The 24140-nt window shown below is 44.7% G+C and overlaps 3 protein-coding genes across 5 annotated transcripts; 1 reads left to right on the plus strand and 2 right to left on the minus strand.

The window, feature by feature from the left end:
- Positions 1 to 199: 199 nt before the first annotated feature.
- On the minus strand, positions 200 to 12469 carry LOC120038719 (RNA polymerase-associated protein RTF1 homolog; the record flags this gene model as incomplete). Its single annotated transcript, XM_038984388.1, has 8 exons — positions 12304 to 12469; positions 11091 to 11210; positions 10664 to 10826; positions 9992 to 10190; positions 8710 to 8842; positions 5886 to 6142; positions 4796 to 5595; positions 200 to 487 (listed from the first exon to the last, which is right to left on the minus strand). Coding segments are annotated over exons 1-8 (2044 nt in total), but the record flags the coding sequence as incomplete, so codon positions are not given.
- A 57-nt stretch (positions 12470 to 12526) lies between these two features.
- Positions 12527 to 18428, plus strand: ndufaf1 (NADH:ubiquinone oxidoreductase complex assembly factor 1). The gene is made up of 5 exons (XM_038984393.1): positions 12527 to 12771; positions 13636 to 14159; positions 14377 to 14562; positions 17707 to 17781; positions 17895 to 18428. The coding sequence occupies exons 2-5, from the start codon at positions 13659 to 13661 to the stop codon at positions 18033 to 18035; spliced, it is 903 nt and encodes a 300-aa protein (XP_038840321.1). The 5' UTR covers positions 12527 to 12771; positions 13636 to 13658; the 3' UTR covers positions 18036 to 18428.
- On the minus strand, positions 18079 to 23916 carry LOC120038720 (nucleolar and spindle-associated protein 1-like). Of its 3 annotated transcripts, none has more exons than XM_038984390.1 (12): positions 23765 to 23916; positions 23521 to 23595; positions 22563 to 22742; positions 22296 to 22473; positions 21900 to 21995; positions 21625 to 21737; positions 21246 to 21296; positions 20917 to 21158; positions 20534 to 20700; positions 20278 to 20397; positions 18627 to 18729; positions 18079 to 18432 (listed from the first exon to the last, which is right to left on the minus strand). In XM_038984390.1, the coding sequence occupies exons 1-12, from the start codon at positions 23840 to 23842 to the stop codon at positions 18345 to 18347; spliced, it is 1491 nt and encodes a 496-aa protein (XP_038840318.1). In that variant the 5' UTR covers positions 23843 to 23916; the 3' UTR covers positions 18079 to 18344. The 3 variants fall into 3 exon arrangements, with proteins under 3 accessions (XP_038840318.1, XP_038840319.1, XP_038840317.1); XM_038984391.1 differs by having other exon boundaries at positions 20278 to 20391; positions 22563 to 22745; XM_038984389.1 differs by having other exon boundaries at positions 22563 to 22745.
- Positions 23917 to 24140: the final 224 nt, after the last annotated feature.

Below are 24140 nucleotides of genomic sequence, written 5' to 3' on the forward strand. Positions count from 1 at the left end.
TACTACTGTTCTCGATGCCTATCCGTACGAAGCAGCCTGAATAAATACATCTCGTTACCCTGTAAACTGGTTTGCTACTACTGTTCCCGATGCCTATCCGTACGAAGCAGCCTGAATAAATACATCTCGTTACCCTGTAAACTGGTTTGCTACTACTGTTCCCGATGCCTATCCGTACGAAGCAGCCTGAATAAATGACATCTCGTTACCCTGTAAACTGGTTTGCTACTACTGTTCCCGATGCCTATCCGTACGAAGCAGCCTGAATAAATACATCTCGTTACCCTGTAAACTGGTTTGCTACTACTGTTCCCGATGCCTATCCGTACGAAGCAGCCTGAATAAATACATCTCGTTACCCTGTAAACTGGTTTGCTACTACTGTTCCCGATGCCTATCCGTACGAAGCAGCCTGAATAAATACATCTCGTTACCCTGTAAACTGGTTTGCTACTACTGTTCCCGATGCCTATCCGTACGAAGCAGCCTGAATAAATACATCTCGTCCGTACGAAGCAGCCTGAATAAATACATCTCGTTACCCTGTAAACTGGTTTGCTACTACTGTTCCCGATGGCCTATCCGTACGAAGCAGCCTGAATAAATACATCTCGTTACCCTGTAAACTGGTTTGCTACTACTGTTCCCGATGCCTATCCGTACGAAGCAGCCTGAATAAATACATCTCGTTACCCTGTAAACTGGTTTGCTACTACTGTTCCCGATGCCTATCCGTACGAAGCAGCCTGAATAAATGCATCTCGTTACCCTGTAAACTGGTTTGCTACTACTGTTCCCGATGCCTATCCGTACGAAGCAGCCTGAATAAATGCATCTCGTTACCCTGTAAACTGGTTTGCTACTACTGTTCCCGATGCCTATCCGTACGAAGCAGCCTGAATAAATGCATCTCGTTACCCTGTAAACTGGTTTGCTACTACTGTTCCCGATGCCTATCCGTACGAAGCAGCCTGAATAAATACATCTCGTTACCCTGTAAACTGGTTTGCTACTACTGTTCCCGATGCCTATCCGTACGAAGCAGCCTGAATAAATACATCTCGTTACCCTGTAAACTGGTTTGCTACTACTGTTCGATGCCTATCCGTACGAAGCAGCCTGAATAAATACATCTCGTTACCCTGTAAACTGGTTTGCTACTACTGTTCCCGATGCCTATCCGTACGAAGCAGCCTGAATAAATACATCTCGTTACCCTGTAAACTGGTTTGCTACTACTGTTCCCGATGCCTATCCGTACGAAGCAGCCTGAATAAATACATCTCGTTACCCTGTAAACTGGTTTGCTACTACTGTTCCCGATGCCTATCCGTACGAAGCAGCCTGAATAAATACATCTCGTTACCCTGTAAACTGGTTTGCTACTACTGTTCCCGATGCCTATCCGTACGAAGCAGCCTGAATAAATGCATCTCGTTACCCTGTAAACTGGTTTGCTACTACTGTTCCCGATGCCTATCCGTACGAAGCAGCCTGAATAAATACATCTCGTTACCCTGTAAACTGGTTTGCTACTACTGTTCCCGATGCCTATCCGTACGAAGCAGCCTGAATAAATACATCTCGTTACCCTGTAAACTGGTTTGCTACTACTGTTCCCGATGCCTATCCGTACGAAGCAGCCTGAATAAATACATCTCGTTACCCTGTAAACTGGTTTGCTACTACTGTTCCCGATGCCTATCCGTACGAAGCAGCCTGAATAAATACATCTCGTTACCCTGTAAACTGGTTTGCTACTACTGTTCCCGATGCCTATCCGTACGAAGCAGCCTGAATAAATACATCTCGTTACCCTGTAAACTGGTTTGCTACTACTGTTCCCGATGCCTATCCGTACGAAGCAGCCTGAATAAATACATCTCGTTACCCTGTAAACTGGTTTGCTACTACTGTTCCCGATGCCTATCCGTACGAAGCAGCCTGAATAAATACATCTCGTTACCCTGTAAACTGGTTTGCTACTACTGTTCCCGATGCCTATCCGTACGAAGCAGCCTGAATAAATGCATCTCGTTACCCTGTAAACTGGTTTGCTACTACTGTTCCCGATGCCTATCCGTACGAAGCAGCCTGAATAAATACATCTCGTTACCCTGTAAACTGGTTTGCTACTACTGTTCCCGATGCCTATCCGTACGAAGCAGCCTGAATAAATACATCTCGTTACCCTGTAAACTGGTTTGCTACTACTGTTCCCGATGCCTATCCGTACGAAGCAGCCTGAATAAATACATCTCGTTACCCTGTAAACTGGTTTGCTACTACTGTTCCCGATGCCTATCCGTACGAAGCAGCCTGAATAAATACATCTCGTTACCCTGTAAACTGGTTTGCTACTACTGTTCCCGATGCCTATCCGTACGAAGCAGCCTGAATAAATGCATCTCGTTACCCTGTAAACTGGTTTGCTACTACTGTTCCCGATGCCTATCCGTACGAAGCAGCCTGAATAAATGCATCTCGTTACCCTGTAAACTGGTTTGCTACTACTGTTCCCGATGCCTATCCGTACGAAGCAGCCTGAATAAATACATCTCGTTACCCTGTAAACTGGTTTGCTACTACTGTTCCCGATGCCTATCCGTACGAAGCAAGCCTGAATAAATACATCTCGTTACCCTGTAAACTGGTTTGCTACTACTGTTCCCGATGCCTATCCGTACGAAGCAGCCTGAATAAATACATCTCGTTACCCTGTAAACTGGTTTGCTACTACTGTTCCCGATGCCTATCCGTACGAAGCAGCCTGAATAAATGCATCTCGTTACCCTGTAAACTGGTTTGCTACTACTGTTCCCGATGCCTATCCGTACGAAGCAGCCTGAATAAATACATCTCGTTACCCTGTAAACTGGTTTGCTACTACTGTTCCCGATGCCTATCCGTACGAAGCAGCCTGAATAAATACATCTCGTTACCCTGTAAACTGGTTTGCTACTACTGTTCCCGATGCCTATCCGTACGAAGCAGCCTGAATAAATGCATCTCGTTACCCTGTAAACTGGTTTGCTACTACTGTTCCCGATGCCTATCCGTACGAAGCAGCCTGAATAAATGCATCTCGTTACCCTGTAAACTGGTTTGCTACTACTGTTCCCGATGCCTATCCGTACGAAGCAGCCTGAATAAATACATCTCGTTACCCTGTAAACTGGTTTGCTACTACTGTTCCCGATGCCTATCCGTACGAAGCAGCCTGAATAAATACATCTCGTTACCCTGTAAACTGGTTTGCTACTACTGTTCCCGATGCCTATCCGTACGAAGCAGCCTGAATAAATACATCTCGTTACCCTGTAAACTGGTTTGCTACTACTGTTCCCGATGCCTATCCGTACGAAGCAGCCTGAATAAATACATCTCGTTACCCTGTAAACTGGTTTGCTACTACTGTTCCCGATGCCTATCCGTACGAAGCAGCCTGAATAAATGCATCTCGTTACCCTGTAAACTGGTTTGCTACTACTGTTCCCGATGCCTATCCGTACGAAGCAGCCTGAATAAATGCATCTCGTTACCCTGTAAACTGGTTTGCTACTACTGTTCCCGATGCCTATCCGTACGAAGCAGCCTGAATAAATACATCTCGTTACCCTGTAAACTGGTTTGCTACTACTGTTCCCGATGCCTATCCGTACGAAGCAGCCTGAATAAATACATCTCGTTACCCTGTAAACTGGTTTGCTACTACTGTTCCCGATGCCTATCCGTACGAAGCAGCCTGAATAAATACATCTCGTTACCCTGTAAACTGGTTTGCTACTACTGTTCCCGATGCCTATCCGTACGAAGCAGCCTCATTAAATACATCTCGTTACCCTGTAAACTGGTTTGCTACTACTGTTCCCGATGCCTATCCGTACGAAGCAGCCTGAATAAATACATCTCGTTACCCTGTAAACTGGTTTGCTACTACTGTTCCCGATGCCTATCCGTACGAAGCAGCCTGAATAAATACATCTCGTTACCCTGTAAACTGGTTTGCTACTACTGTTCCCGATGCCTATCCGTACGAAGCAGCCTGAATAAATACATCTCGTTACCCTGTAAACTGGTTTGCTACTACTGTTCCCGATGCCTATCCGTACGAAGCAGCCTGAATAAATACATCTCGTTACCCTGTAAACTGGTTTGCTACTACTGTTCCCGATGCCTATCCGTACGAAGCAGCCTGAATAAATGCATCTCGTTACCCTGTAAACTGGTTTGCTACTACTGTTCCCGATGCCTATCCGTACGAAGCAGCCTGAATAAATACATCTCGTTACCCTGTAAACTGGTTTGCTACTACTGTTCCCGATGCCTATCCGTACGAAGCAGCCTGAATAAATACATCTCGTTACCCTGTAAACTGGTTTGCTACTACTGTTCCCGATGCCTATCCGTACGAAGCAGCCTGAATAAATACATCTCGTTACCCTGTAAACTGGTTTGCTACTACTGTTCCCGATGCCTATCCGTACGAAGCAGCCTGAATAAATACATCTCGTTACCCTGTAAACTGGTTTGCTACTACTGTTCCCGATGCCTATCCGTACGAAGCAGCCTGAATAAATGCATCTCGTTACCCTGTAAACTGGTTTGCTACTACTGTTCCCGATGCCTATCCGTACGAAGCAGCCTGAATAAATGCATCTCGTTACCCTGTAAACTGGTTTGCTACTACTGTTCCCGATGCCTATCCGTACGAAGCAGCCTGAATAAATACATCTCGTTACCCTGTAAACTGGTTTTCTACTACTGTTCCCGATGCCTATCCGTACGAAGCAACCTGAATAAATACATCTCGTTACCCTGTAAACTGGTTTGCTACTACTGTTCCCGATGCCTATCCGTACGAAGCAGCCTGAATAAATACATCTCGTTACCCTGTAAACTGGTTTGCTACTACTGTTCCCGATGCCTATCCGTACGAAGCAGCCTGAATAAATGCATCTCGTTACCCTGTAAACTGGTTTGCTACTACTGTTCCCGATGCCTATCCGTACGAAGCAGCCTGAATAAAAACATCTCGTTACCCTGTAAACTGGTTTGCTACTACTGTTCCCGATGCCTATCCGTACGAAGCAGCCTGAATAAATACATCTCGTTACCCTGTAAACTGGTTTGCTACTACTGTTCCCGATGCCTATCCGTACGAAGCAGCCTGAATAAATGCATCTCGTTACCCTGTAAACTGGTTTGCTACTACTGTTCCCGATGCCTATCCGTACGAAGCAGCCTGAATAAATGCATCTCGTTACCCTGTAAACTGGTTTGCTACTACTGTTCCCGATGCCTATCCGTACGAAGCAGCCTGAATAAATACATCTCGTTACCCTGTAAACTGGTTTGCTACTACTGTTCCCGATGCCTATCCGTACGAAGCAGCCTGAATAAATACATCTCGTTACCCTGTAAACTGGTTTGCTACTACTGTTCCCGATGCCTATCCGTACGAAGCAACCGCTGACAGTCTTCTGGAAGAACGGCATGTGACACCAGCGCTCCAGTTTGTGTCGGGACAGACGGATCCGGTTCAGCTCGTCTGGCAGTGACACGGGCTGAGATTTTGGTGGGGTCTCCCCTTTCCTGGAAACATCCCCAGACAGAAAACACAGAAACATTGGTCACTGATCGTTGGTCAAGCAGAAAGGTTTCAGAGGTAGTCAGAAATAAAAGTTACAAGGTTACTGAAATGGGATTTCTTAGACCAACTAAATCTTCAAGACCAAATTCAACAAAGTTATATAGACCTATTAAGGAACTACTAATTTGCAGTGTTTGACATTAAACTCCAGCAATACCAGTAACCTTTGTACGAATTGTTTTAATAAAAAAAAATAAAAAAATAAACCCACAGCTGATGGATAGATACTCACTCTTCGTCTTCGGAATAAGATGAAGAGCGTGAACTGCGATCGCTCTTTACTGAGGATTTGTCGTCATCCTCCTCCTCTTCCTCCTCCTCATCGTCGGAGTACACCTCGCTGGTCTTCAGGGGCTGCCGTTTCGCCAGGAGCTCCGCTGTCCTGGTTTTCTTCTTCTCTCTCTCCGCTTTCAGTTCCTCCATGGCCTGAGACTTTTTATCCAGCTTCTCATCCCGTTTAGTTCTCCTCTCCTTGTTGTGGGACATCACCTACAGGAGAACGCAGTCACAATGTACCGGTAAGGACTATGGAACACAATGTACCGGTAAGGACTATGGAACACAATGTACCGGTAAGGACTATGGAACACAATGTGGTGTGTTGTTTAATAAAGTATGGGAAAGTATTCAAAATGACTTTACACATTTTGTTACGTTACAGCCTAATTCTAAAAATAATTTAATCCATTTTTCTCCTCATCAATCTACACACAATACCCAATAATGGCAAAGTGGAAACAGGTTTTTAGAAATTTTAGAAAATGTAAAAAAAATAAAAAATACGTATTTACATAAGTATTCAGACCCTTTGCTATGAGACTCTAAATTGAGCTCAGGTGCATCCTGTTTCCATTGATCATCCTTGAGATGTTTCTACAACTTGATTGGAGTCCACCTGTGGTAAATTCAATTGATTCGACATGATTTGGAAAGGCACACACCTGTCTATATAAGGTCTCACAGTTGACAGTTATGTCAGAGCAAAAACCAAGCTAAGAGGTTGAAAGAATTGTCCGTTGAGCTCCGAGACAGGATCGTGTCGAGGCACAGATCTGGGGAAGGGCACCAAAACATTTCTGCATCATTGAAGGTCCCCAAGAAAACAGTGGCCTCCATCATTCTTAAATGGAAGAAGTTTGGAACCACCAAGAGTCTTCCTAGAGATGGCTGCCCGGCCAAACTGAGCAATCGGGGGAGAAGGGCCTTGGCCAGGGAGGTGACCAAGAACCCGATGGTCACTCTGACAGAGCTCCAGAGTTCTTCTGTGGAGATGGGAGAACCTTCCAGAAGGACAACCGTCTCGACAGCACTCCACCAATCAGGCCTTTATGGTAGAGTGGCCAGACGGAAGCCACTCCTCAGTAAAACGCACAACAGCCCGCTTGGAGTTTGCCAAAAGGCACCAAAAAGACTCTCAGACCATGAGAAACAAGATTCTCTGGTATGATGAAACAAAGATTGAACTCCTTGGCCTGAATGCTAAGTATCATGTCTGGAGGAAACCTGGCACAATGATGGCAGCATCATCATGCTGTGGGGGATGGTTTTCAGTGGCAGGGACTGAGAGACTAGTTAGGATCAAGTGAAAGATGAACAGAGCAAAGTACAGAGAGAGATCCTTGTTGAAAAGCTGCTCCAGAGCACTTAGGACCTCAGACTGGGGTGAAGGTTCACCTTCCAACAGGTGAATGACCCTAAGCACACAGCCAAGACAAAGCAGGAGTGGCTTTGGGACAAGTCTCTGAATGTACTTGAGTGGCCCAGCCAGAGCCCGGACTTGAACCCGATCAAAGATCTCTGGAGAGACCTGAAAATAGCTGTGCAGCGACGCTCCCCATCCAACCAGACAGAGCTTGAGAGGATCTGCAGAGAAGAATGGGAGAAACTCCCCAAATACAGGTGTGCCAAGCTTGTAGCTTCAAACCCAAGAAGACTCAAGGCTGTAATCGCTGCCAAAGCTGCTTCAACAAAGTACTGAGTAAAAGGTCTGAATACTATTTCTAAAAACCAGTTTTTGCTTGGTCATTATGGGGTATTGTGTGTAGTAGATTGATGAGGGGGGAGGGGAAAATTGAATCGATTTTAGAATAAGGCTGTAATGTAACAAAATGTGAAAAAAGTCAAGGGGTCTGAATACTTTCCAAATGCACTACTTTCACACTGCTGCTGCTAATATGTTCTTTATTTTACTCTTATTATTATCTATCCTGATGCCTAGTCACTTTACCCTGCCTTCATGTACATATCTACCTCAAATACCTTATTATTATCTATCCTGATGCCTAGTCACTTTACCCTGCCTTCATGTACATATCTACCTCTAATACCTTATTATTATCTATCCTGATGCCTAGTCACTTTACCCTGCCTTCATGTACATATCTACCTCAAATACCTCATTATCTATCCTGATGCCTAGTCACTTTACCCTGCCTTCATGTACATATCTACCTCTAATACCTTATTATTATCTATCCTGATGCCTAGTCACTTTACCCTGCCTTCATGTACATATCTACCTCAAATACCTTATTATTATCTATCCTGATGTCTAGTTACTTTACCCTGCCTTCATGTACATATCTACCTCTAATACCTTATTATTATCTATCCTGATGTCTAGTCACTTTACCCTGCCTTCATGTACATATCTAGCTCAAATACCTTATTATTATCTATCCTGATGCCTAGTCACTTTACCCTGCCTTCATGTACATATCTAGCTCAAATACCTTATTATTATCTATCCTGATGCCTAGTCACTTTACCCTGCCTTCATGTACATATCTAGCTCAAATACCTTATTATTATCTATCCTGATGCCTAGTCACTTTACCCTGCCTTCGTGTACATATCTACCTCTCATACCTTATTATTATCTATCCTGATGTCTAGTCACTTTACCCTGCCTTCATGTACATATCTACCTCCAATACCTTATTATTATCTATCCTGATGCCTAGTCACTTTACCCTGCCTTCGTGTCCATATCTCCCTCCAATACGTCGTACTCCTTCACAGTGCGTCTTTAGAATTGTTTCAGAGGATGAACTCACCACCTGCAGGTCCTGATGAGTCCGGTCTTCATGATGACCGGATGATCTCTTCTTCTGTTCTTCCTCGTCTTTCTTCTTCTTCTCCTCTTTCTCCTTCTTCTTCGCCGTCTTCAGTTTCTTTTTTATTTCAAATCTGTACAGAAGATGTTCGATTATGGGATATACATAGCAATAAATCAAGATATACATATCAAGGGATAGTCATAATTTTTTTTTTCTTCTCCTGTTTTGTAAAATTATATATTTTTATTTTATTTAACTTGGCAAGTCAGTTACACCGGCCAAACCCGGACGACGCTGGGCCAATTGTGCGCAGCCCTATGGGACTCCCAATTACGGACAGTTGTGATACAGCCTAGATTCGAACCAGAGTGTCTGTAGTGACGCCACTAGCACTGAGATGCAGTGCCTTAGACCGCTGCGCCACTCGAGAGCCCTAAAGGTGATGGCGGTGAATGAATGACAACAATGGGCCTCAGGATTTCGTCAATATATCTCTGTGCATTCTAATTGCCATTGATAAAATGCAATTATGTTCCAATTCTCTAACACAACATTGGCAGCGGCTTATGGTAAAGAAATGAACATTTAAAATGTTGCTTTTATATTTTTGTTGAGCACACACACCATCTCAGTCACAACTCTCCTATACCTACGGCAGTCTGTCACAACTCTCCGGCCCTACGGCAGTCTCAGTCACAACTCTCCGGCCCTACGGCAGTCTCAGTCACAACTCTCCGGCCCAACGGCAGTCTCAGTCACAACTCTCCGGCCCTACGGCAGTCTCAGTCACAACTCTCCTGCCCTACGGCAGTCTCAGTCACAACTCTCCTGCCCTACGGCAGTCTCAGTCACAACTCTCCTGCCCTACGGCAGTCTCAGTCACAACTCTCCTGCCCTACGGCAGTCTCAGTCACAACTCTCCTGCCCTACGACAGTCTGTCACAACTCTCCTGCCCTACGACAGTCTCAGTCACAACTCTCCTGCCCTACGACAGTCTGTCACAACTCTCCTGCCCTACGACAGTCTCAGTCACAACTCTCCTGCCCTACGACAGTCTGTCACAACTCTCCTGCCCTACGATAGTCTCAGTCACAACTCTCCTGCTCCTCCTAGTCTCACCTTATACTCTTCATATGAACTACTAACAATACAATAACAGTTCACAAGCAGACCCGGATCTGTACTCAACGATCACTTTTGCTTCTTAGTCCAGGACTAGGCTAAATTTGCATCCAGGAAACTGTCCCTTATAGTTCCAACTTCCTGCAGTAGTCTTACCTCCTCTTGAGCACCTCCCTCTTCTCTATCCTGTTGAAGAGCTCCTGCTCCCTCTCCTTTTCAGTCATCTGCTCCAGCCGAGCCCTGTCCTCCTCGTCTCCCATCAGGTCCTCTCCGTAGCCGTCCCTGAACACATCGTCCTCCGACGAGGAGTCTGAGCTGGAAGCAGAGGTGTTGCTCTCGGAGTCAGACACCTCACCTGGAGGAAGAGACCATTACATAATAAGATAGATAAACATCTCTCTCAATGTGTCTTTCTGTGATTCCACGTCTCCTATCGCCTGGAGGAAGAGACCATTACATAATAAGATAGATAAACATCTCTCTCAATGTGTCTTTCTGTGATTCCACGTCTCCTATCGCCTGGAGGAGGAGACCATTACATGGAGTTAGTTATCATTATTAGTTGGTAGATACGCAAGAGTCAAATCAACTGGTCAAATGAACCACTGGCAGCAATCAACAACTCACTTGGGGGTCTATCTCAATTAGTCTTTCAAAGATTACTTGCATCCCATCTCCTTTTCAAGTGTATATAGAATGAGAAGATCCGTGGTCTCTCCCCTCGGATCATCCCCTCCAATGTGTTTTGAGAAGGAGCCAAGGAGAGAGGATGAGAAGTATAGAGGAAAGATGAATGGAGAATGAGCCCGGGGTCTCAGGACAACGTACCCTCCTCGGGGGCAGAACTGTCAGCTGAACTGTCTCTACCAGAACCACCGGACGCTGCAGCTTTATGAACCCTCTTCTTCTTCGCCGCCTCTTTCTTCTTCTCTGTTGTTGTCGGTTTCCCTGGCTTAACTTTCTTCTTGACTTTAGGACCCCCGGCGGTCCACTATGTGAAAACAACAAAACGCATAGAATCAGCAAACACAATGTTGTCACGTGGAGCATCAAGTACTGTATAAAACAAATATAGTGATAATAAAATGACTCTTTCATGCCACTAGTATAAGGGCTGGTTTCCTGGACCCAGGTCAAGCCTAGTCAGGGACTAAAACATTTTATTAAAAAAAGGAGATCCTCAGTTGAGCATGCTTCTTAGTCCAGGAAACCAGCCCTAAGGAGATCAAAATAGATATAGAGAGGAGATTCATACCTCATCGTCACTGTCTGATGTCTCCGAGTCTGATGAGGCTGCAGGCTTGCTGACTGGCTGGTTATCCTGCTGGTCATCCGAGTCCACCCTCTTCCTCTTGGTGGCCAGAGACAGAAGCTCCTGGGTGCCACAGGGTGAGAGACAGAGGTGAGTGCCTGAACTCCTGATACAGTATATCAAACAGACACAAGGTGGAGAAGCCGACATCCTATTATAAAAATAGGTATTGTTAACAGTTAATATGGATTGAGACGGAAGCGCCTGGGTGTCACAGGGTGGGATACACAAGACAGCGGGGTAAGTTTAAAGCCTGGGCGATTGTGTCTGAAAAGGCCTACACAGTGATAGACAATGGGCAGGTAGAATAGTGGAGGAGCCTACATCCTGTATAACATAAGATATTTTCAATAGTTAGTATGGATTGATTTATACAGGATGAATTCTGTATGGCCTGCTCAGAGGACAGCAGAACATGTAAATGTTACATTTTTGTTGACTAAACCTTTACAGTATATTTAGAGGCTTGTTGCATGTGTGGAAGCATTATAGTACTATAGTTTATCAGTCACTCGTCTTTATTATGTGTTCGTATTTTACAGTGAGAAACTTAACTTATTCTATGAGCCCTGTTGAAGCTTGTGTCAATGTTTAATTGTATGTTTACCAAAGCAAAAATGTAATCAACAGGCCGAATTGTTGCTAGCTACCTAACTAATTTACTATCAGGATGTTTAATACCAAAGCTAGCAAATGATCATATTCACTGCTGCATGTAAGGCTATGCTAAATCTACGATTGACATGTCTTTATAGCAACACCATTGGCTGTACAGAGACGGGACAGTCTATCGTACAACACATTCCCCCGACGCTAACTTTAGCTGGCTAGCTAACGTTAGCTAGCTGTCTTGTCAACATCAAAATAGAACTTCAACTGCGCCCTTCGGGTCATGCAGAAGATACCGTTATAAATCCGTCGGTCACTTTATCCTTTGATTAGCAAATTATCACAACACTTATTGTTGCTACATGATACTATAAACTGGAACTGAATAAAGCCAATAAAACGGCAGGCCTATGGCGCGGTGTTTTCCTCCAAACTCTAGGCACAGCCAACATTACCTAGTTAGCTGAAAAACCCAGACTGTTCTTAAAACCAGTTGTCAACACCGAGAGCGGAAAACACATAGAAACCAGACAAGTTGCATCCTTACCTGATCTAAATTATCATCACTAGCACTGTCTTCAGAGTCAGAGTCGATAACGACTCGACCTTTCCGCTTCTTTACATTCACCATGATTAAGCTATATGGTCGTCGGTGGTGCTGTTGAACATGAGCTAGCTAAACTCCGCAGTCCTCCATAACGGGCGATATACAACTGAACATGCGCAACCGGGAGAGACAGTAGAGAACAAGTGGAACCGAAAATCACCAGCAGTGATTTCAGAGAGGGCTTTTATCTGGACGGACCACAACCTTGCATTTGCACGCTTCCGTATTCTTTAATCATGATTACACATTTATAAAGTCGGTTAGAGATTATACTGATTTTATCGTATGTAATTCTACGCTACAAAGTGAAGAACACAATGCTATTTACTTAAGGCCAGTTATAAATAAATTCGTGAGACCGATCCAACCGGCATCAAGTTCAGCTGTCAGTCGCCGTGTAGCCAGCGGGTAAGTAACGTTAACGTTAACATTTCCTGCTATCAAAATGAGTTGATTGATATTGTACATTCTGTTATTCACTTAGCTTGTCTTCATGACTATTAACCAGAACCTGGATGCCCTGTTACAGAATGTTGATGTGGTCGCCTAGCTAATGGGCTAATAGCCCAATATTGCACTAAAGGAGCCTAACGTTATTCCTTATCCAACGTTACTCCTTATCCAATGTTACATGTTCTGTTTAAAGGGCGAATTGGCTCTGGAAGCCAAAACAGCCAAGTACTCATCTACATGTGTTGATTTTAATCGATTCTCAATCTCGTTACGGTTCTAGAAACAAATCCCTATAAATCCCTATACTTTCATATCACATCAAAATAATTTCTCAAATGCAAAATACACACTATTAATGTAAACAGTTTTAACCAGTTAACACAGTTGCAGCAGACAGTACCTTTTTAAGTAAAACACGTTTGTGGCGTTCTTAGCACAGGTTGTCCACTCTGTCTTCCGTAAACAAGCGCTGTAACATGGAAATATGGTCGTGTGGGAATCCTAACCCAATAAACGGTGTATCAATTTAATTTATTTATTGCTGATATGAAATATTAGGTCCTTATGCTTCCAAAACAGTATCCCAAGAAATGCGTGTTTTAATGTTCAGACCGAGTGTCGCGGCACAACAAAACATCCCCTTACAGAAGATGCTTTCGTCATCGTCAATGATTTATGTGTAACGGAACTGAGTGAGATGATCAAGGGATACCTATGGCAATGAACATGACAATGCCCTGACTGTGACATTGTACTTGGTCCTCTTGACAGTCAATACTTAACGACCACTTTTGTCTCCCCCCCCCCCCCAACATTAAGGCAAGAAACCAGGATTACTTTTTATGGCAGTGTCAAGAGCTACACATTTCACCCCAGCAGTGAGATTTCTTGGATCCTGCTACAAACAGAGACTCTTGGCCCCACACCTGTCTGTGGGATGGAGGGCTATCTCTGGAGGAGAGTACAGACGGCCAGGCCAGACACAGGACAACACCCCCATATGGAAGAAGTTTGACTTCAATAAAGGTGTGGAGGGGATACGAAAGCATTTGACACTGCTGAAGAATGAGTTTCTGGGCCGCTGGGCAGGGCCAGAGGGAAAGCCACTGATTGAACATATCCTGGAACAGACCAGGGTGATCTGGGAGTTCAGAGGGCCAGAGAGCCTGGAGCAGTGGACAGTATCTTCAGACCAAGAGATCGGTGGGAGGAGTGAGGCCTATCTGAAGCTAGGCAGGAACAACGCTACATGTCTAATGTATGGGACCCTCTGTTCTGCTCCCCCCAGGGACGGAGAGACACGATATAGTGGATACTGCACGCTGCGTTCCAAACCACCCATGGTTAGTACTGATGCTGTCTTAACTTAGCCTGGGTGCCAGTCTGTTTCTGCCCTCTTGCCAATAAGTTGGCATGATTATACAAACACCTGTACTCAGGCTAGTATTTCCTACCCAGTAAGATTAAACATCTGCCAAACATTGAGCACGTCCTTCCATCAGTTCCATGACTCAACCTTGGCCATGTGAGATGTTAACCCCAAAAACATTTTTTCTCTAGGGTTCGTTTGACAGTAAGAAGCATCACGATTGGTCCAGCTTTAACACCCTGCACCTGCGTATCCGTGGTGACGGGCGACCATGGATGATTAACGTCGGGGCGGAGACCTACTTCTCACACCAGAAGGACGACATGTACAGTTACTTCCTGTACACACGGGGAGGACCTTACTGGCAAGATGTCAAGGTACAGCCTAGCCAGGGACTTTTTTGACGCTGCTGCTGTAACCGATGTGAAATGGCTAGCTAATTAGCGGTGGTGCGCGCTAATAGCGTTTCACTCACTTTGAGACCTTGAAGTAGTGGTTCTCCTTGCTCTGCAGCTTTTGTGGAGCGATGGGTAACGATGCTTCGTGGGTGACTGTTGTTGATGTGTGCAGAGGGTCCCTGGTTCGTGGCGAGGGGACGGACTAAAGTTATACTGTTACTCTGTTTATCTTATATGCATAGTCAATTTAACTATACATTCATGTACATACTACCTCAATTGGGCCAACCAACCAGTGCTCCCGTACATTGGCTAACCGGGCTATCTGCATTGTGTCCCGCCACCCACCAACCCCTTTTACGCTACTGCTACTCTGTTAATCTCTGCAGTCACTAACTATATCTACATACTACCTCAATCAGCCTGACTAACCAGTGTCTGTATGTTGCCTCGCTGTTTTATTTCTTTACTTACCTATTGTTCACCTAACACCTTTTTTGCACTATTGGTTAGAGCCTGTAAGTAAGCATTTCACTGTGAGGTCTACACCTATTGTATTCGGCACACGTGACAAGTAAACTTTGATTTGTTGCAGATAGAAATGCCATGAATAGAGATATGATTCCAGTGTCTACGTAGAGGCATATTTTTGTTTTACACAGCTCATTTCTTACTGAACATGCTCCAAGTCTCACTTGCTTGGTTTTAGCTTTTCATTTAAGGAAACTGTCTTCAAATTGTTTGCGTCTCACACAGTACATAGGAAATGAGTGAGTCTATCACCATGTGATCTTAGTTGTGACTACTATAGGACATGAGCGAGGCTATCGCCGTGTGATCTTAGTTGTGACTACTATGGGACATGAGCGAGGCTATCGCCGTGTGATCTTAGTTGTGACTACTATGGGACATGAGCGAGGCTATCGCCGTGTGATCTTAGTTGTGACTACTATGGGACATGAGCGAGGCTATCGCCGTGTGATCTTAGTTGTGACTACTATGGGACATGAGCGAGGCTATCGCCGTGTGATCTTAGTTGTGACTACTATGGGACATGAGCGAGGCTATCGCCGTGTGATCTTAGTTGTGACTACTATGGGACATGAGCGAGGCTATCGCCGTGTGATCTTAGTTGTGACTACTATGGGACATGAGCGAGGCTATCGCCGTGTGATCTTAGTTGTGACTACTATGGGACATGAGCGAGGCTATCGCCGTGTGATCTTAGTTGTGACTACTATGGGACATGAGCGAGGCTATCGCCGTGTGATCTTAGTTGTGACTACTATGGGACATGAGCGAGGCTATCGCCGTGTGATCTTAGTTGTGACTATGGGACATGAGCGAGGCTATCGCCGTGTGATCTTAGTTGTGACTATGGGACATGAGCGAGGCTATCGCCGTGTGATCTTAGTTGTGACTATGGGACATGAGCGAGGCTATCGCCGTGTGATCTTAGTTGTGACTACTATGGGACATGAGCGAGGCTATCGCCGTGTGATCTTAGTTGTGACTACTATGGGACATGAGCGAGGCTATCGCCGTGTGATCTTAGTTGTGACTACTATGGGACATGAGCGAGGCTATCGCCGTGTGATCTTAGTTGTGACTACTATGGGACATGAGCGAGGCTATCGCCGTGTGATCTTAGTTGTGACTACTATGGGACATGAGCGAGGCTATCGCCGTGTGATCTTAGTTGTGACTACTATGGGACATGAGCGAGGCTATCGCCGTGTGATCTTAGTTGTGACTACTATGGGACATGAGCGAGGCTATCGCCGTGTGATCTTAGTTGTGACTACTATGGGACATGAGCGAGGCTATCGCCGTGTGATCTTAGTTGTGACTATGGGACATGAGCGAGGCTATCGCCGTGTGATCTTAGTTGTGACTATGGGACATGAGCGAGGCTATCGCCGTGTGATCTTAGTTGTGACTACTATGGGACATGAGCGAGGCTATCGCTGTGTGATCTTAGTTGTGACTACTATGGGACATGAGCGAGGCTATCGCCGTGTGATCTTAGTTGTGACTACTATGGGACATGAGCGAGGCTATCGCCGTGTGATCTTAGTTGTGACTACTATGGGACATGAGCGAGGCTATCGCCGTGTGATCTTAGTTGTGACTACTATGGGACATGAGCGAGGCTATCGCCGTGTGATCTTAGTTGTGACTACTATGGGACATGAGCGAGGCTATCGCCGTGTGATCTTAGTTGTGACTACTATGGGACATGAGCGAGGCTATCGCCGTGTGATCTTAGTTGTGACTATGGGACATGAGCGAGGCTATCGCCGTGTGATCTTAGTTGTGACTACTATGGGACATGAGCGAGGCTATCGCCGTGTGATCTTAGTTGTGACTACTATGGGACATGAGCGAGGCTATCGCCGTGTGATCTTAGTTGTGACTATGGGACATGAGCGAGGCTATCGCCGTGTGATCTTAGTTGTGACTACTATGGGACATGAGCGAGGCTATCGCCGTGTGATCTTAGTTGTGACTATGGGACATGAGCGAGGCTATCGCCGTGTGATCTTAGTTGTGACTACTATGGGACATGAGCGAGGCTATCGCCGTGTGATCTTAGTTGTGACTACTATGGGACATGAGCGAGGCTATCGCCGTGTGATCTTAGTTGTGACTATGGGACATGAGCGAGGCTATCGCCGTGTGATCTTAGTTGTGACTACTATGGGACATGAGCGAGGCTATCGCCGTGTGATCTTAGTTGTGACTACTATGGGACATGAGCGAGGCTATCGCCGTGTGATCTTAGTTGTGACTATGGGACATGAGCGAGGCTATCGCCGTGTGATCTTAGTTGTGACTACTATGGGACATGAGCGAGGCTATCGCCGTGTGATCTTAGTTGTGACTATGGGACATGAGCGAGGCTATCGCCGTGTGATCTTAGTTGTGACTATGGGACATGAGCGAGGCTATCGCCGTGTGATCTTAGTTGTGACTACTATAGGACATGAGCGAGGCTATCGCCGTGTGATCTTAGTTGTGACTACTATGGGACATGAGCGAGGCTATCGCCGTGTGATCTTAGTTGTGACTACTAATGGTCCAGAAGTATTTAGATGATAACATTTGATTGCACCTTTACAGATTCCATTCTCAAAATTCTTCCTCTCTAGTCGTGGGAGGATACAAGATGATCAGCATCCTCTCTGGTTGGACAAGGTAAGAAAAATGTGAATAATACTAAGTGTACTACATAGTACTCAGACATGGGTAAAATTATGATTCACTTGCTACGTTTTTTTGCCACTCTAATGTCCGTTTTGTGCTCCTAGGTCAACACCATTGGAATAACGTTGGGTGATAAGGCAGATGGTCCATTTCAGCTGGAGATTGATTTCGTTGCTGTGTGTAACGACCGTGCGCACACAGAGGCGTTTGCATATGAGGTGTACAAGAGGAACCCTGAAGTCTGAGGACAACAAGCATCACCTACCAAGTCCTAAAAAAAAATGCTACTTCGGGAAATGCCAAATTTACTACATGTATTTACAACCCTGAAAAAAAGTACAAAAACTTATACGCACTGTAAAACATGTGAATTACAGATGACCAACATGTTAATGTGAACAATAAAGTTCATAACATTGTAATGAAGTGTTTCAGGAACCTGAATTGAACAATCATAACGGGATAGAGGACGGATGCAGTTAAGAACACGACAGATGTAAAATAACAGGGTCTAAACTTTTACAGAAGAGTGGGGAAAAATGACAGAATAATAATTAGGTCATGACGAGGCCTCGTCTGGCTCCAAGCATATTCACTTTCTTCTGCTTCCTGTCTTCAGTCTGTTTTGTTCTCCTTTCCTCCCTTGAATCAAATAAAATATGAAAATCAATACAGCAATTCGGAGAGAGAACAAGTTTCAGGAAAGAGACTCAATTAGTTCCCTTGGGCCTTTTTCTCCGATGTTTTGAGTAATCAACGAACGATTTAATTCCCAGCTTTTGTCAATAACTCAAATTCCCCCATCCACTTTTAACTTTTTGTTTCTCGATACTCACCTTGTCTGAACCGGGTGCTGTTTGTAGTTCTTCTGGTGTGAAGGAACAATCTGAGACTGGTCAGCTGTGTTCTCCTTGGTCTCTCCATAAGGCTTCAGCTTCCCTACAGACGCGATAAACAAGGGCGTTATTGACTAGACACGATAAACCAGGGCGTTATTGACCAGACACGATCAACCAGGGCGTTATTGACCAGACACGATAAACCAGGGCGTTATTGACCAGACGCGATAAACCAGGGCGTTATTGACTAGACACGATAAACCAGGGCGTTATTGACCAGACGCGATAAACCAGGGCGTTATTGACCAGACGCGATAAACCAGGGCGTTATTGACCAGACACGATCAACCAGGGCGTTATTGACCAGACGCGATCAACCAGGGCGTTATTGACTAGACGCGATCAACCAGGGCATTATTGACCAGACGCGATAAACCAGGGCGTTATAAACCAGGGCGTTATTGACTAGACGCGATAAACCAGGGCGTTATTGACTAGACACGATAAACCAGGGCGTTATTGACCAGACACGATAAACCAGGGCGTTATTGACCAGACACGATAAACCAGGGCGTTATTGACCAGACACGATAAACCAGGGCGTTATTGACCAGACACGATAAACCAGGGCGTTATTGACCAGACGCGATAAACCAGGGCGTTATTGACCAGACACGATAAACCAGGGCGTTATTGACTAGACACGATAAACCAGGGCGTTATTGACCAGACACGATCAACCAGGGCGTTATTGACCAGACGCGATAAACCAGGGCGTTATTGACTAGACACGATAAACCAGGGCGTTGACTAGACGCGATCAACCAGGGCGTTGACTAGACGCGATCAACCAGGGCGTTATTGACCAGACACGATCAACCAGGGCGTTATTGACCAGACACGATAAACCAGGGCGTTATTGACTAGACACGATAAACCAGGGCGTTATTGACTAGACACGATAAACCAGGGCGTTATTGACCAGACACGATAAACCAGGGCGTTATTGACCAGACACGATCAACCAGGGCGTTATTGACTAGACACGATAAACCAGGGCGTTATTGACCAGACACGATAAACCGGGGCGTTATTGACCAGACACGATAAACCAGGGCGTTATAAACCAGGGCGTTATTGACCAGACGCGATAAACCAGGGCGTTATTGACCAGACACGATAAACCAGGGCGTTATTGACCAGACACGATCAACCAGGGCGTTATTGACTAGACACGATAAACCAGGGCGTTATTGACCAGACACGATAAACCAGGGCGTTATTGACCAGACACGATAAACCAGGGCGTTATTGACCAGACACGATAAACCGGGGCGTTATTGACCAGACACGATAAACCAGGGCGTTATAAACCAGGGCGTTATTGACTAGACACGATAAACCAGGGCGTTGACTAGACACGATAAACCAGGGCGTTATTGACTAGACACGATAAACCAGGGCGTTGACTAGACACGATAAACCAGGGCGTTATTGACTAGACACGATAAACCAGGGCGTTATTGACTAGACACGATAAACCAGGGCGTTATTGACCAGACGCGATAAACCAGGGCGTTATTGACCAGACACGATAAACCAGGGCGTTATTGACTAGACACGATAAACCAGGGCGTTATTGACTTACCCCTGTGAGGCTTGTAGGTGAGAGGCTTAGAGAGACTGGCCTTCAGATCAAAGTTGGCCTTGTTGGTTCCAGGAGTGTTAGAAAGAACACTGGCGTTTGCATTAAACACAAATGCTGTTCCTTATAAAAATAAAAAAAATGAAAAATACAATAGAAAACAGGAAGGAATCCATTCATTTGTAATGCATAGAAAATGCAAAGTAAAGACAACATAGAAATTAGATTTAACGTGACGTAGATTTAGAAAGGACGTTACCTGGCGTCTTGGTGCTAGAGAGAACAGAGGGCTTGTTGACTTCACGTTTCCCGCCAACAACTTTAGTCTCTTTCCCAGGAGTGACGAGTTCCACACGGGTTGACGCGCGTGCTGGTGTCTTAACCATGGACCTCTTGTGCTCATTATCCCGAGTAGCCTGAGAGAACCTTTACCAAAAAAACAACAGTTGGACTTATTCTATAACATTTCATTCCTGAAAACGGTCACCTGAACAAAAGCTAGTTAACTACTATTTTGCAGCAACTCATCACACCGGGCATGGTGTGACGTTCATCAGAAGAGGTTTACCTAGAAGTTTCAGTAGCACTGTAAAGTACTTGGTACTAACTAAATCAGACCAATGTTTTTTTTTAAAGACTCACCGAACATTGATCTTGCAAGTGGACAGGACTGTGGGTCTGAATGGAACAACAGTGTCCTTCTGAGGGACGTTGGTGGCAGAGACCCGGGTCTGTCTGCGTTTGTCTGTAGCTGGCTTACTGGCCGAGAGTCTACTTTTATCCGTGGCAGATTTGATGGCTGAGAACCGAGTCTGTCTGCATCTGTCTGTGGCAGGTCTCTGGGATGCTGGGCTGAACAGGGAGGCATAGCTCGAGGTTGAGATCTGGAAAACACATCAATGATTGATCACACCAAGCAACAATTGACTTGGAACCAATTAAGAGCTTAAAAAGATTCAACTACTACTTACTGCTGGAGGTTTTCCTTCAGTTGGTTTAGGAAGAGTCTTATCGGAGAGAACCTGAAGAATACCAAGACAATATATGATTAGTCATTTGCTAAATTTATGAATTAGCTATGCAATTTTGTAATAAATAATTCCTTGGACTTATTTGAGATTATACATCAAACCCCACCTTGACCACAACACAAACACCACCTCTATTATATAGTTCAGGGGATTTCAACTCTGACCCTGCGAGGTCCGAAGCCTGTTGGTTTTCTGTTCTACCTGATAATTGATTTCACCCACCTGGTGTCCCAGGTCTAAATTAGTCCCTGATTAAAAAAAACACAGTGGAACTGGCTTTGAGGTCCAGAGTTGAGTTTTGATGGATATAGTTCATTACCTTCAGTTCCTTCACTGAACTTCTGAACAAATCAACTTGCTTGGTCTTCCTTTCCACGTATGAATCAATGGACTCCATCCTCTTGAAATGTGCCTCGTGGAGCTTTCTGAAGTCTACAATAGAAAGTATATTTTTTCAGGTCAGAATTTTCACTACTTATCTTGAGGCTTAATGCATTCCGGACAGACATCGTTTCAAGCAAAGACCGAATTTTTTTTAAAATCTTGAATGTTTTAGATCCTGTAGATACAGAACATATGATTCAGACGACTAACTTGGTGTAGTAGGCTTCAGCATTGACTTAGTCCTCTTCAGGAGCCCCTCATGGCGAGGGATTCTTCCTACTGGCTTCACCACCTTCTGTCCCTCTCCTGTGCAAAGCAATATGAGAATGTGATCAATATATATATCTTTTTTTAAACATTTTAGTCATTTAGCAGATGTTCTTATCCAGAGCAACTTACAGGAGCAATTAGGGTTATGTGACTTGCTCAAGGCCAGACAGATTTTTCTTTTTTTAGCTAGTCGACTCTGGGATTCAAACCGCCGACCTTTCGGTTACTGGCCCAACACTTAACCGCTAAACTACCTGCCACCCTAATGAGGCGACTAAAACCAGAGTTGATGCTCTACATAATAATCTACAATTGAACCTTGTCCACCAGACTAACCTTCCTCAAACGTCACTCCCGGGGCTGCATCTTTGAGGCCAGGTTCAGGCTGTGTCTGAACATTGGTTTTCTGTGACTCCTCCACTGGTGCTGCCACCCCAGAATCCTTAGCGGCAGACGTTTTCCTTCTCTTAACACTCCCTTGGTCGATTCTGGGTTCAACCAGCGTCTCAAACATCTAGATGATCAAAAAACACCATAGTTCAGTTTCTCAAACACATATCCTTAACATAAGACACATGGAGACCACTGTCGGGGCACACACACCTGTTCCTCATCTTCAGGTTCCTTCCTCTTCTTCGGTCGCCCTCTACCGCGACGTTTGGTAACAAACTCCTGAGCTGGTTGTTTTAGTGAAGGCTCATCATCATCATCATCATGTGATGAATTGTTGATTTCCTGGGTTGAGTTGATGTCATCCTGTGCAGCAACGCCAGTCTCATCTCCCTGCTAAATACACAACCAGAGGTTTTCTACTGGCTGTGAAATTACAATGCAAAACATAGCTAGTTATAAACACACAGAAAGAAAGTTAAGGAGAAATCAGTGTACCTTGCAGATCATGTAGAAGTGTGATAAGTTGCGTTTTTAAAATGTCAAGTGCACAAATACAGTGAAATGACTTTCTTGCAAGTTCTTATCCCAACAATGCAGTAATCAATATCAATTTACACCTGTATTTAACTAGGCAAGTCAGTTAAGAACAAATTCTTATTGACAATGACAGCCTACCCCGGCCAAACCCAGAAGACACTGGGCCAATTGTGCTCTGCCCTATGGTACTCCTAAATCACGGCCGGATGTGATACAGCCTGGATTCGAACCAGGGACTGTAGTACATTAGACCGCTGCGCCACTCGGGAGCCCATGCAGTAATGAATATCAATGTAGTAGTATACAGTATGCATAGTCACTTTACCTCTACCTACATGTAAATATTACCTCGACTAATCTGTGCCCCCACACATTGTACCGGTACCCCTTCTATATAGCCTTGTTACTGTTATTTTACATTTTTCTATTTTCTTGCTTATTTACTAAATAAATTGAAGTACCTTTACACATCTGCATTGTTGGTTAAAAGGCTTGTAAGTAAGTCTGTTGTATTCGGCGCATGGGACAAATAAAATTTGATTTTAAGTAAAGTAGAACAAAAACAAGGGGGGGAAAAAAATCATAATTTGAACAGAAGTTGGAGGGAGCTTCAAGACAGAACTTAACGTACGTCCACTGCAACATCTTCCTGCAGTTGTTGTTGCTGCTGCAAGTGCTCCTTGAGCGCCTTCAGAAGCTTATCAGCCTTTAAACACATAAAACACAAAGTTAACTAGGTTGTACACTGCAAAACAACGTGATGGATAATATAGTACGTTAACTAGCTATTAGTTGGGTAACGTTAGCTAGCTAACGCGTTAGCTAACCCACAAACAACCCAATGCCGTAACGTTACTGTTTACGATTTATTGTACCTTTAGTTTTGAGGTTTTGAGCCCAACCTCCTTCGCAAGACTGCGCAATTCGGCATACTTCATGGAATCCAATTCCATTTTTCTTGTTTTACCTAAAACAAATGAGCTTGTCACTGCAACACGTTTTAACTAATCCGCTCCCGCTTCGAGTAACTCACAGACAATTCATCTGACGCGCCTGACGGTTAAAATGCTCAGGTTCAAAAAACTGGATTATAAGCCATTTGATTGGCTGGCGGATGTACACGGAAGTACCTCGCAACCAATCAAAACTAATTTCTATCAGCACCTAGGTTATCCGCTAGATGGCAGTAAAAACACGGAATAAAACAACCGAAAAACACACTTAAAATAGATGTTTTGGGTCAGAAGTTGA

Source organism: Salvelinus namaycush, unplaced genomic scaffold, assembly GCF_016432855.1.
Source record: "Salvelinus namaycush isolate Seneca unplaced genomic scaffold, SaNama_1.0 Scaffold2365, whole genome shotgun sequence".
In the NCBI taxonomy this organism is placed as follows: Eukaryota; Metazoa; Chordata; class Actinopteri; order Salmoniformes; family Salmonidae; genus Salvelinus; species Salvelinus namaycush.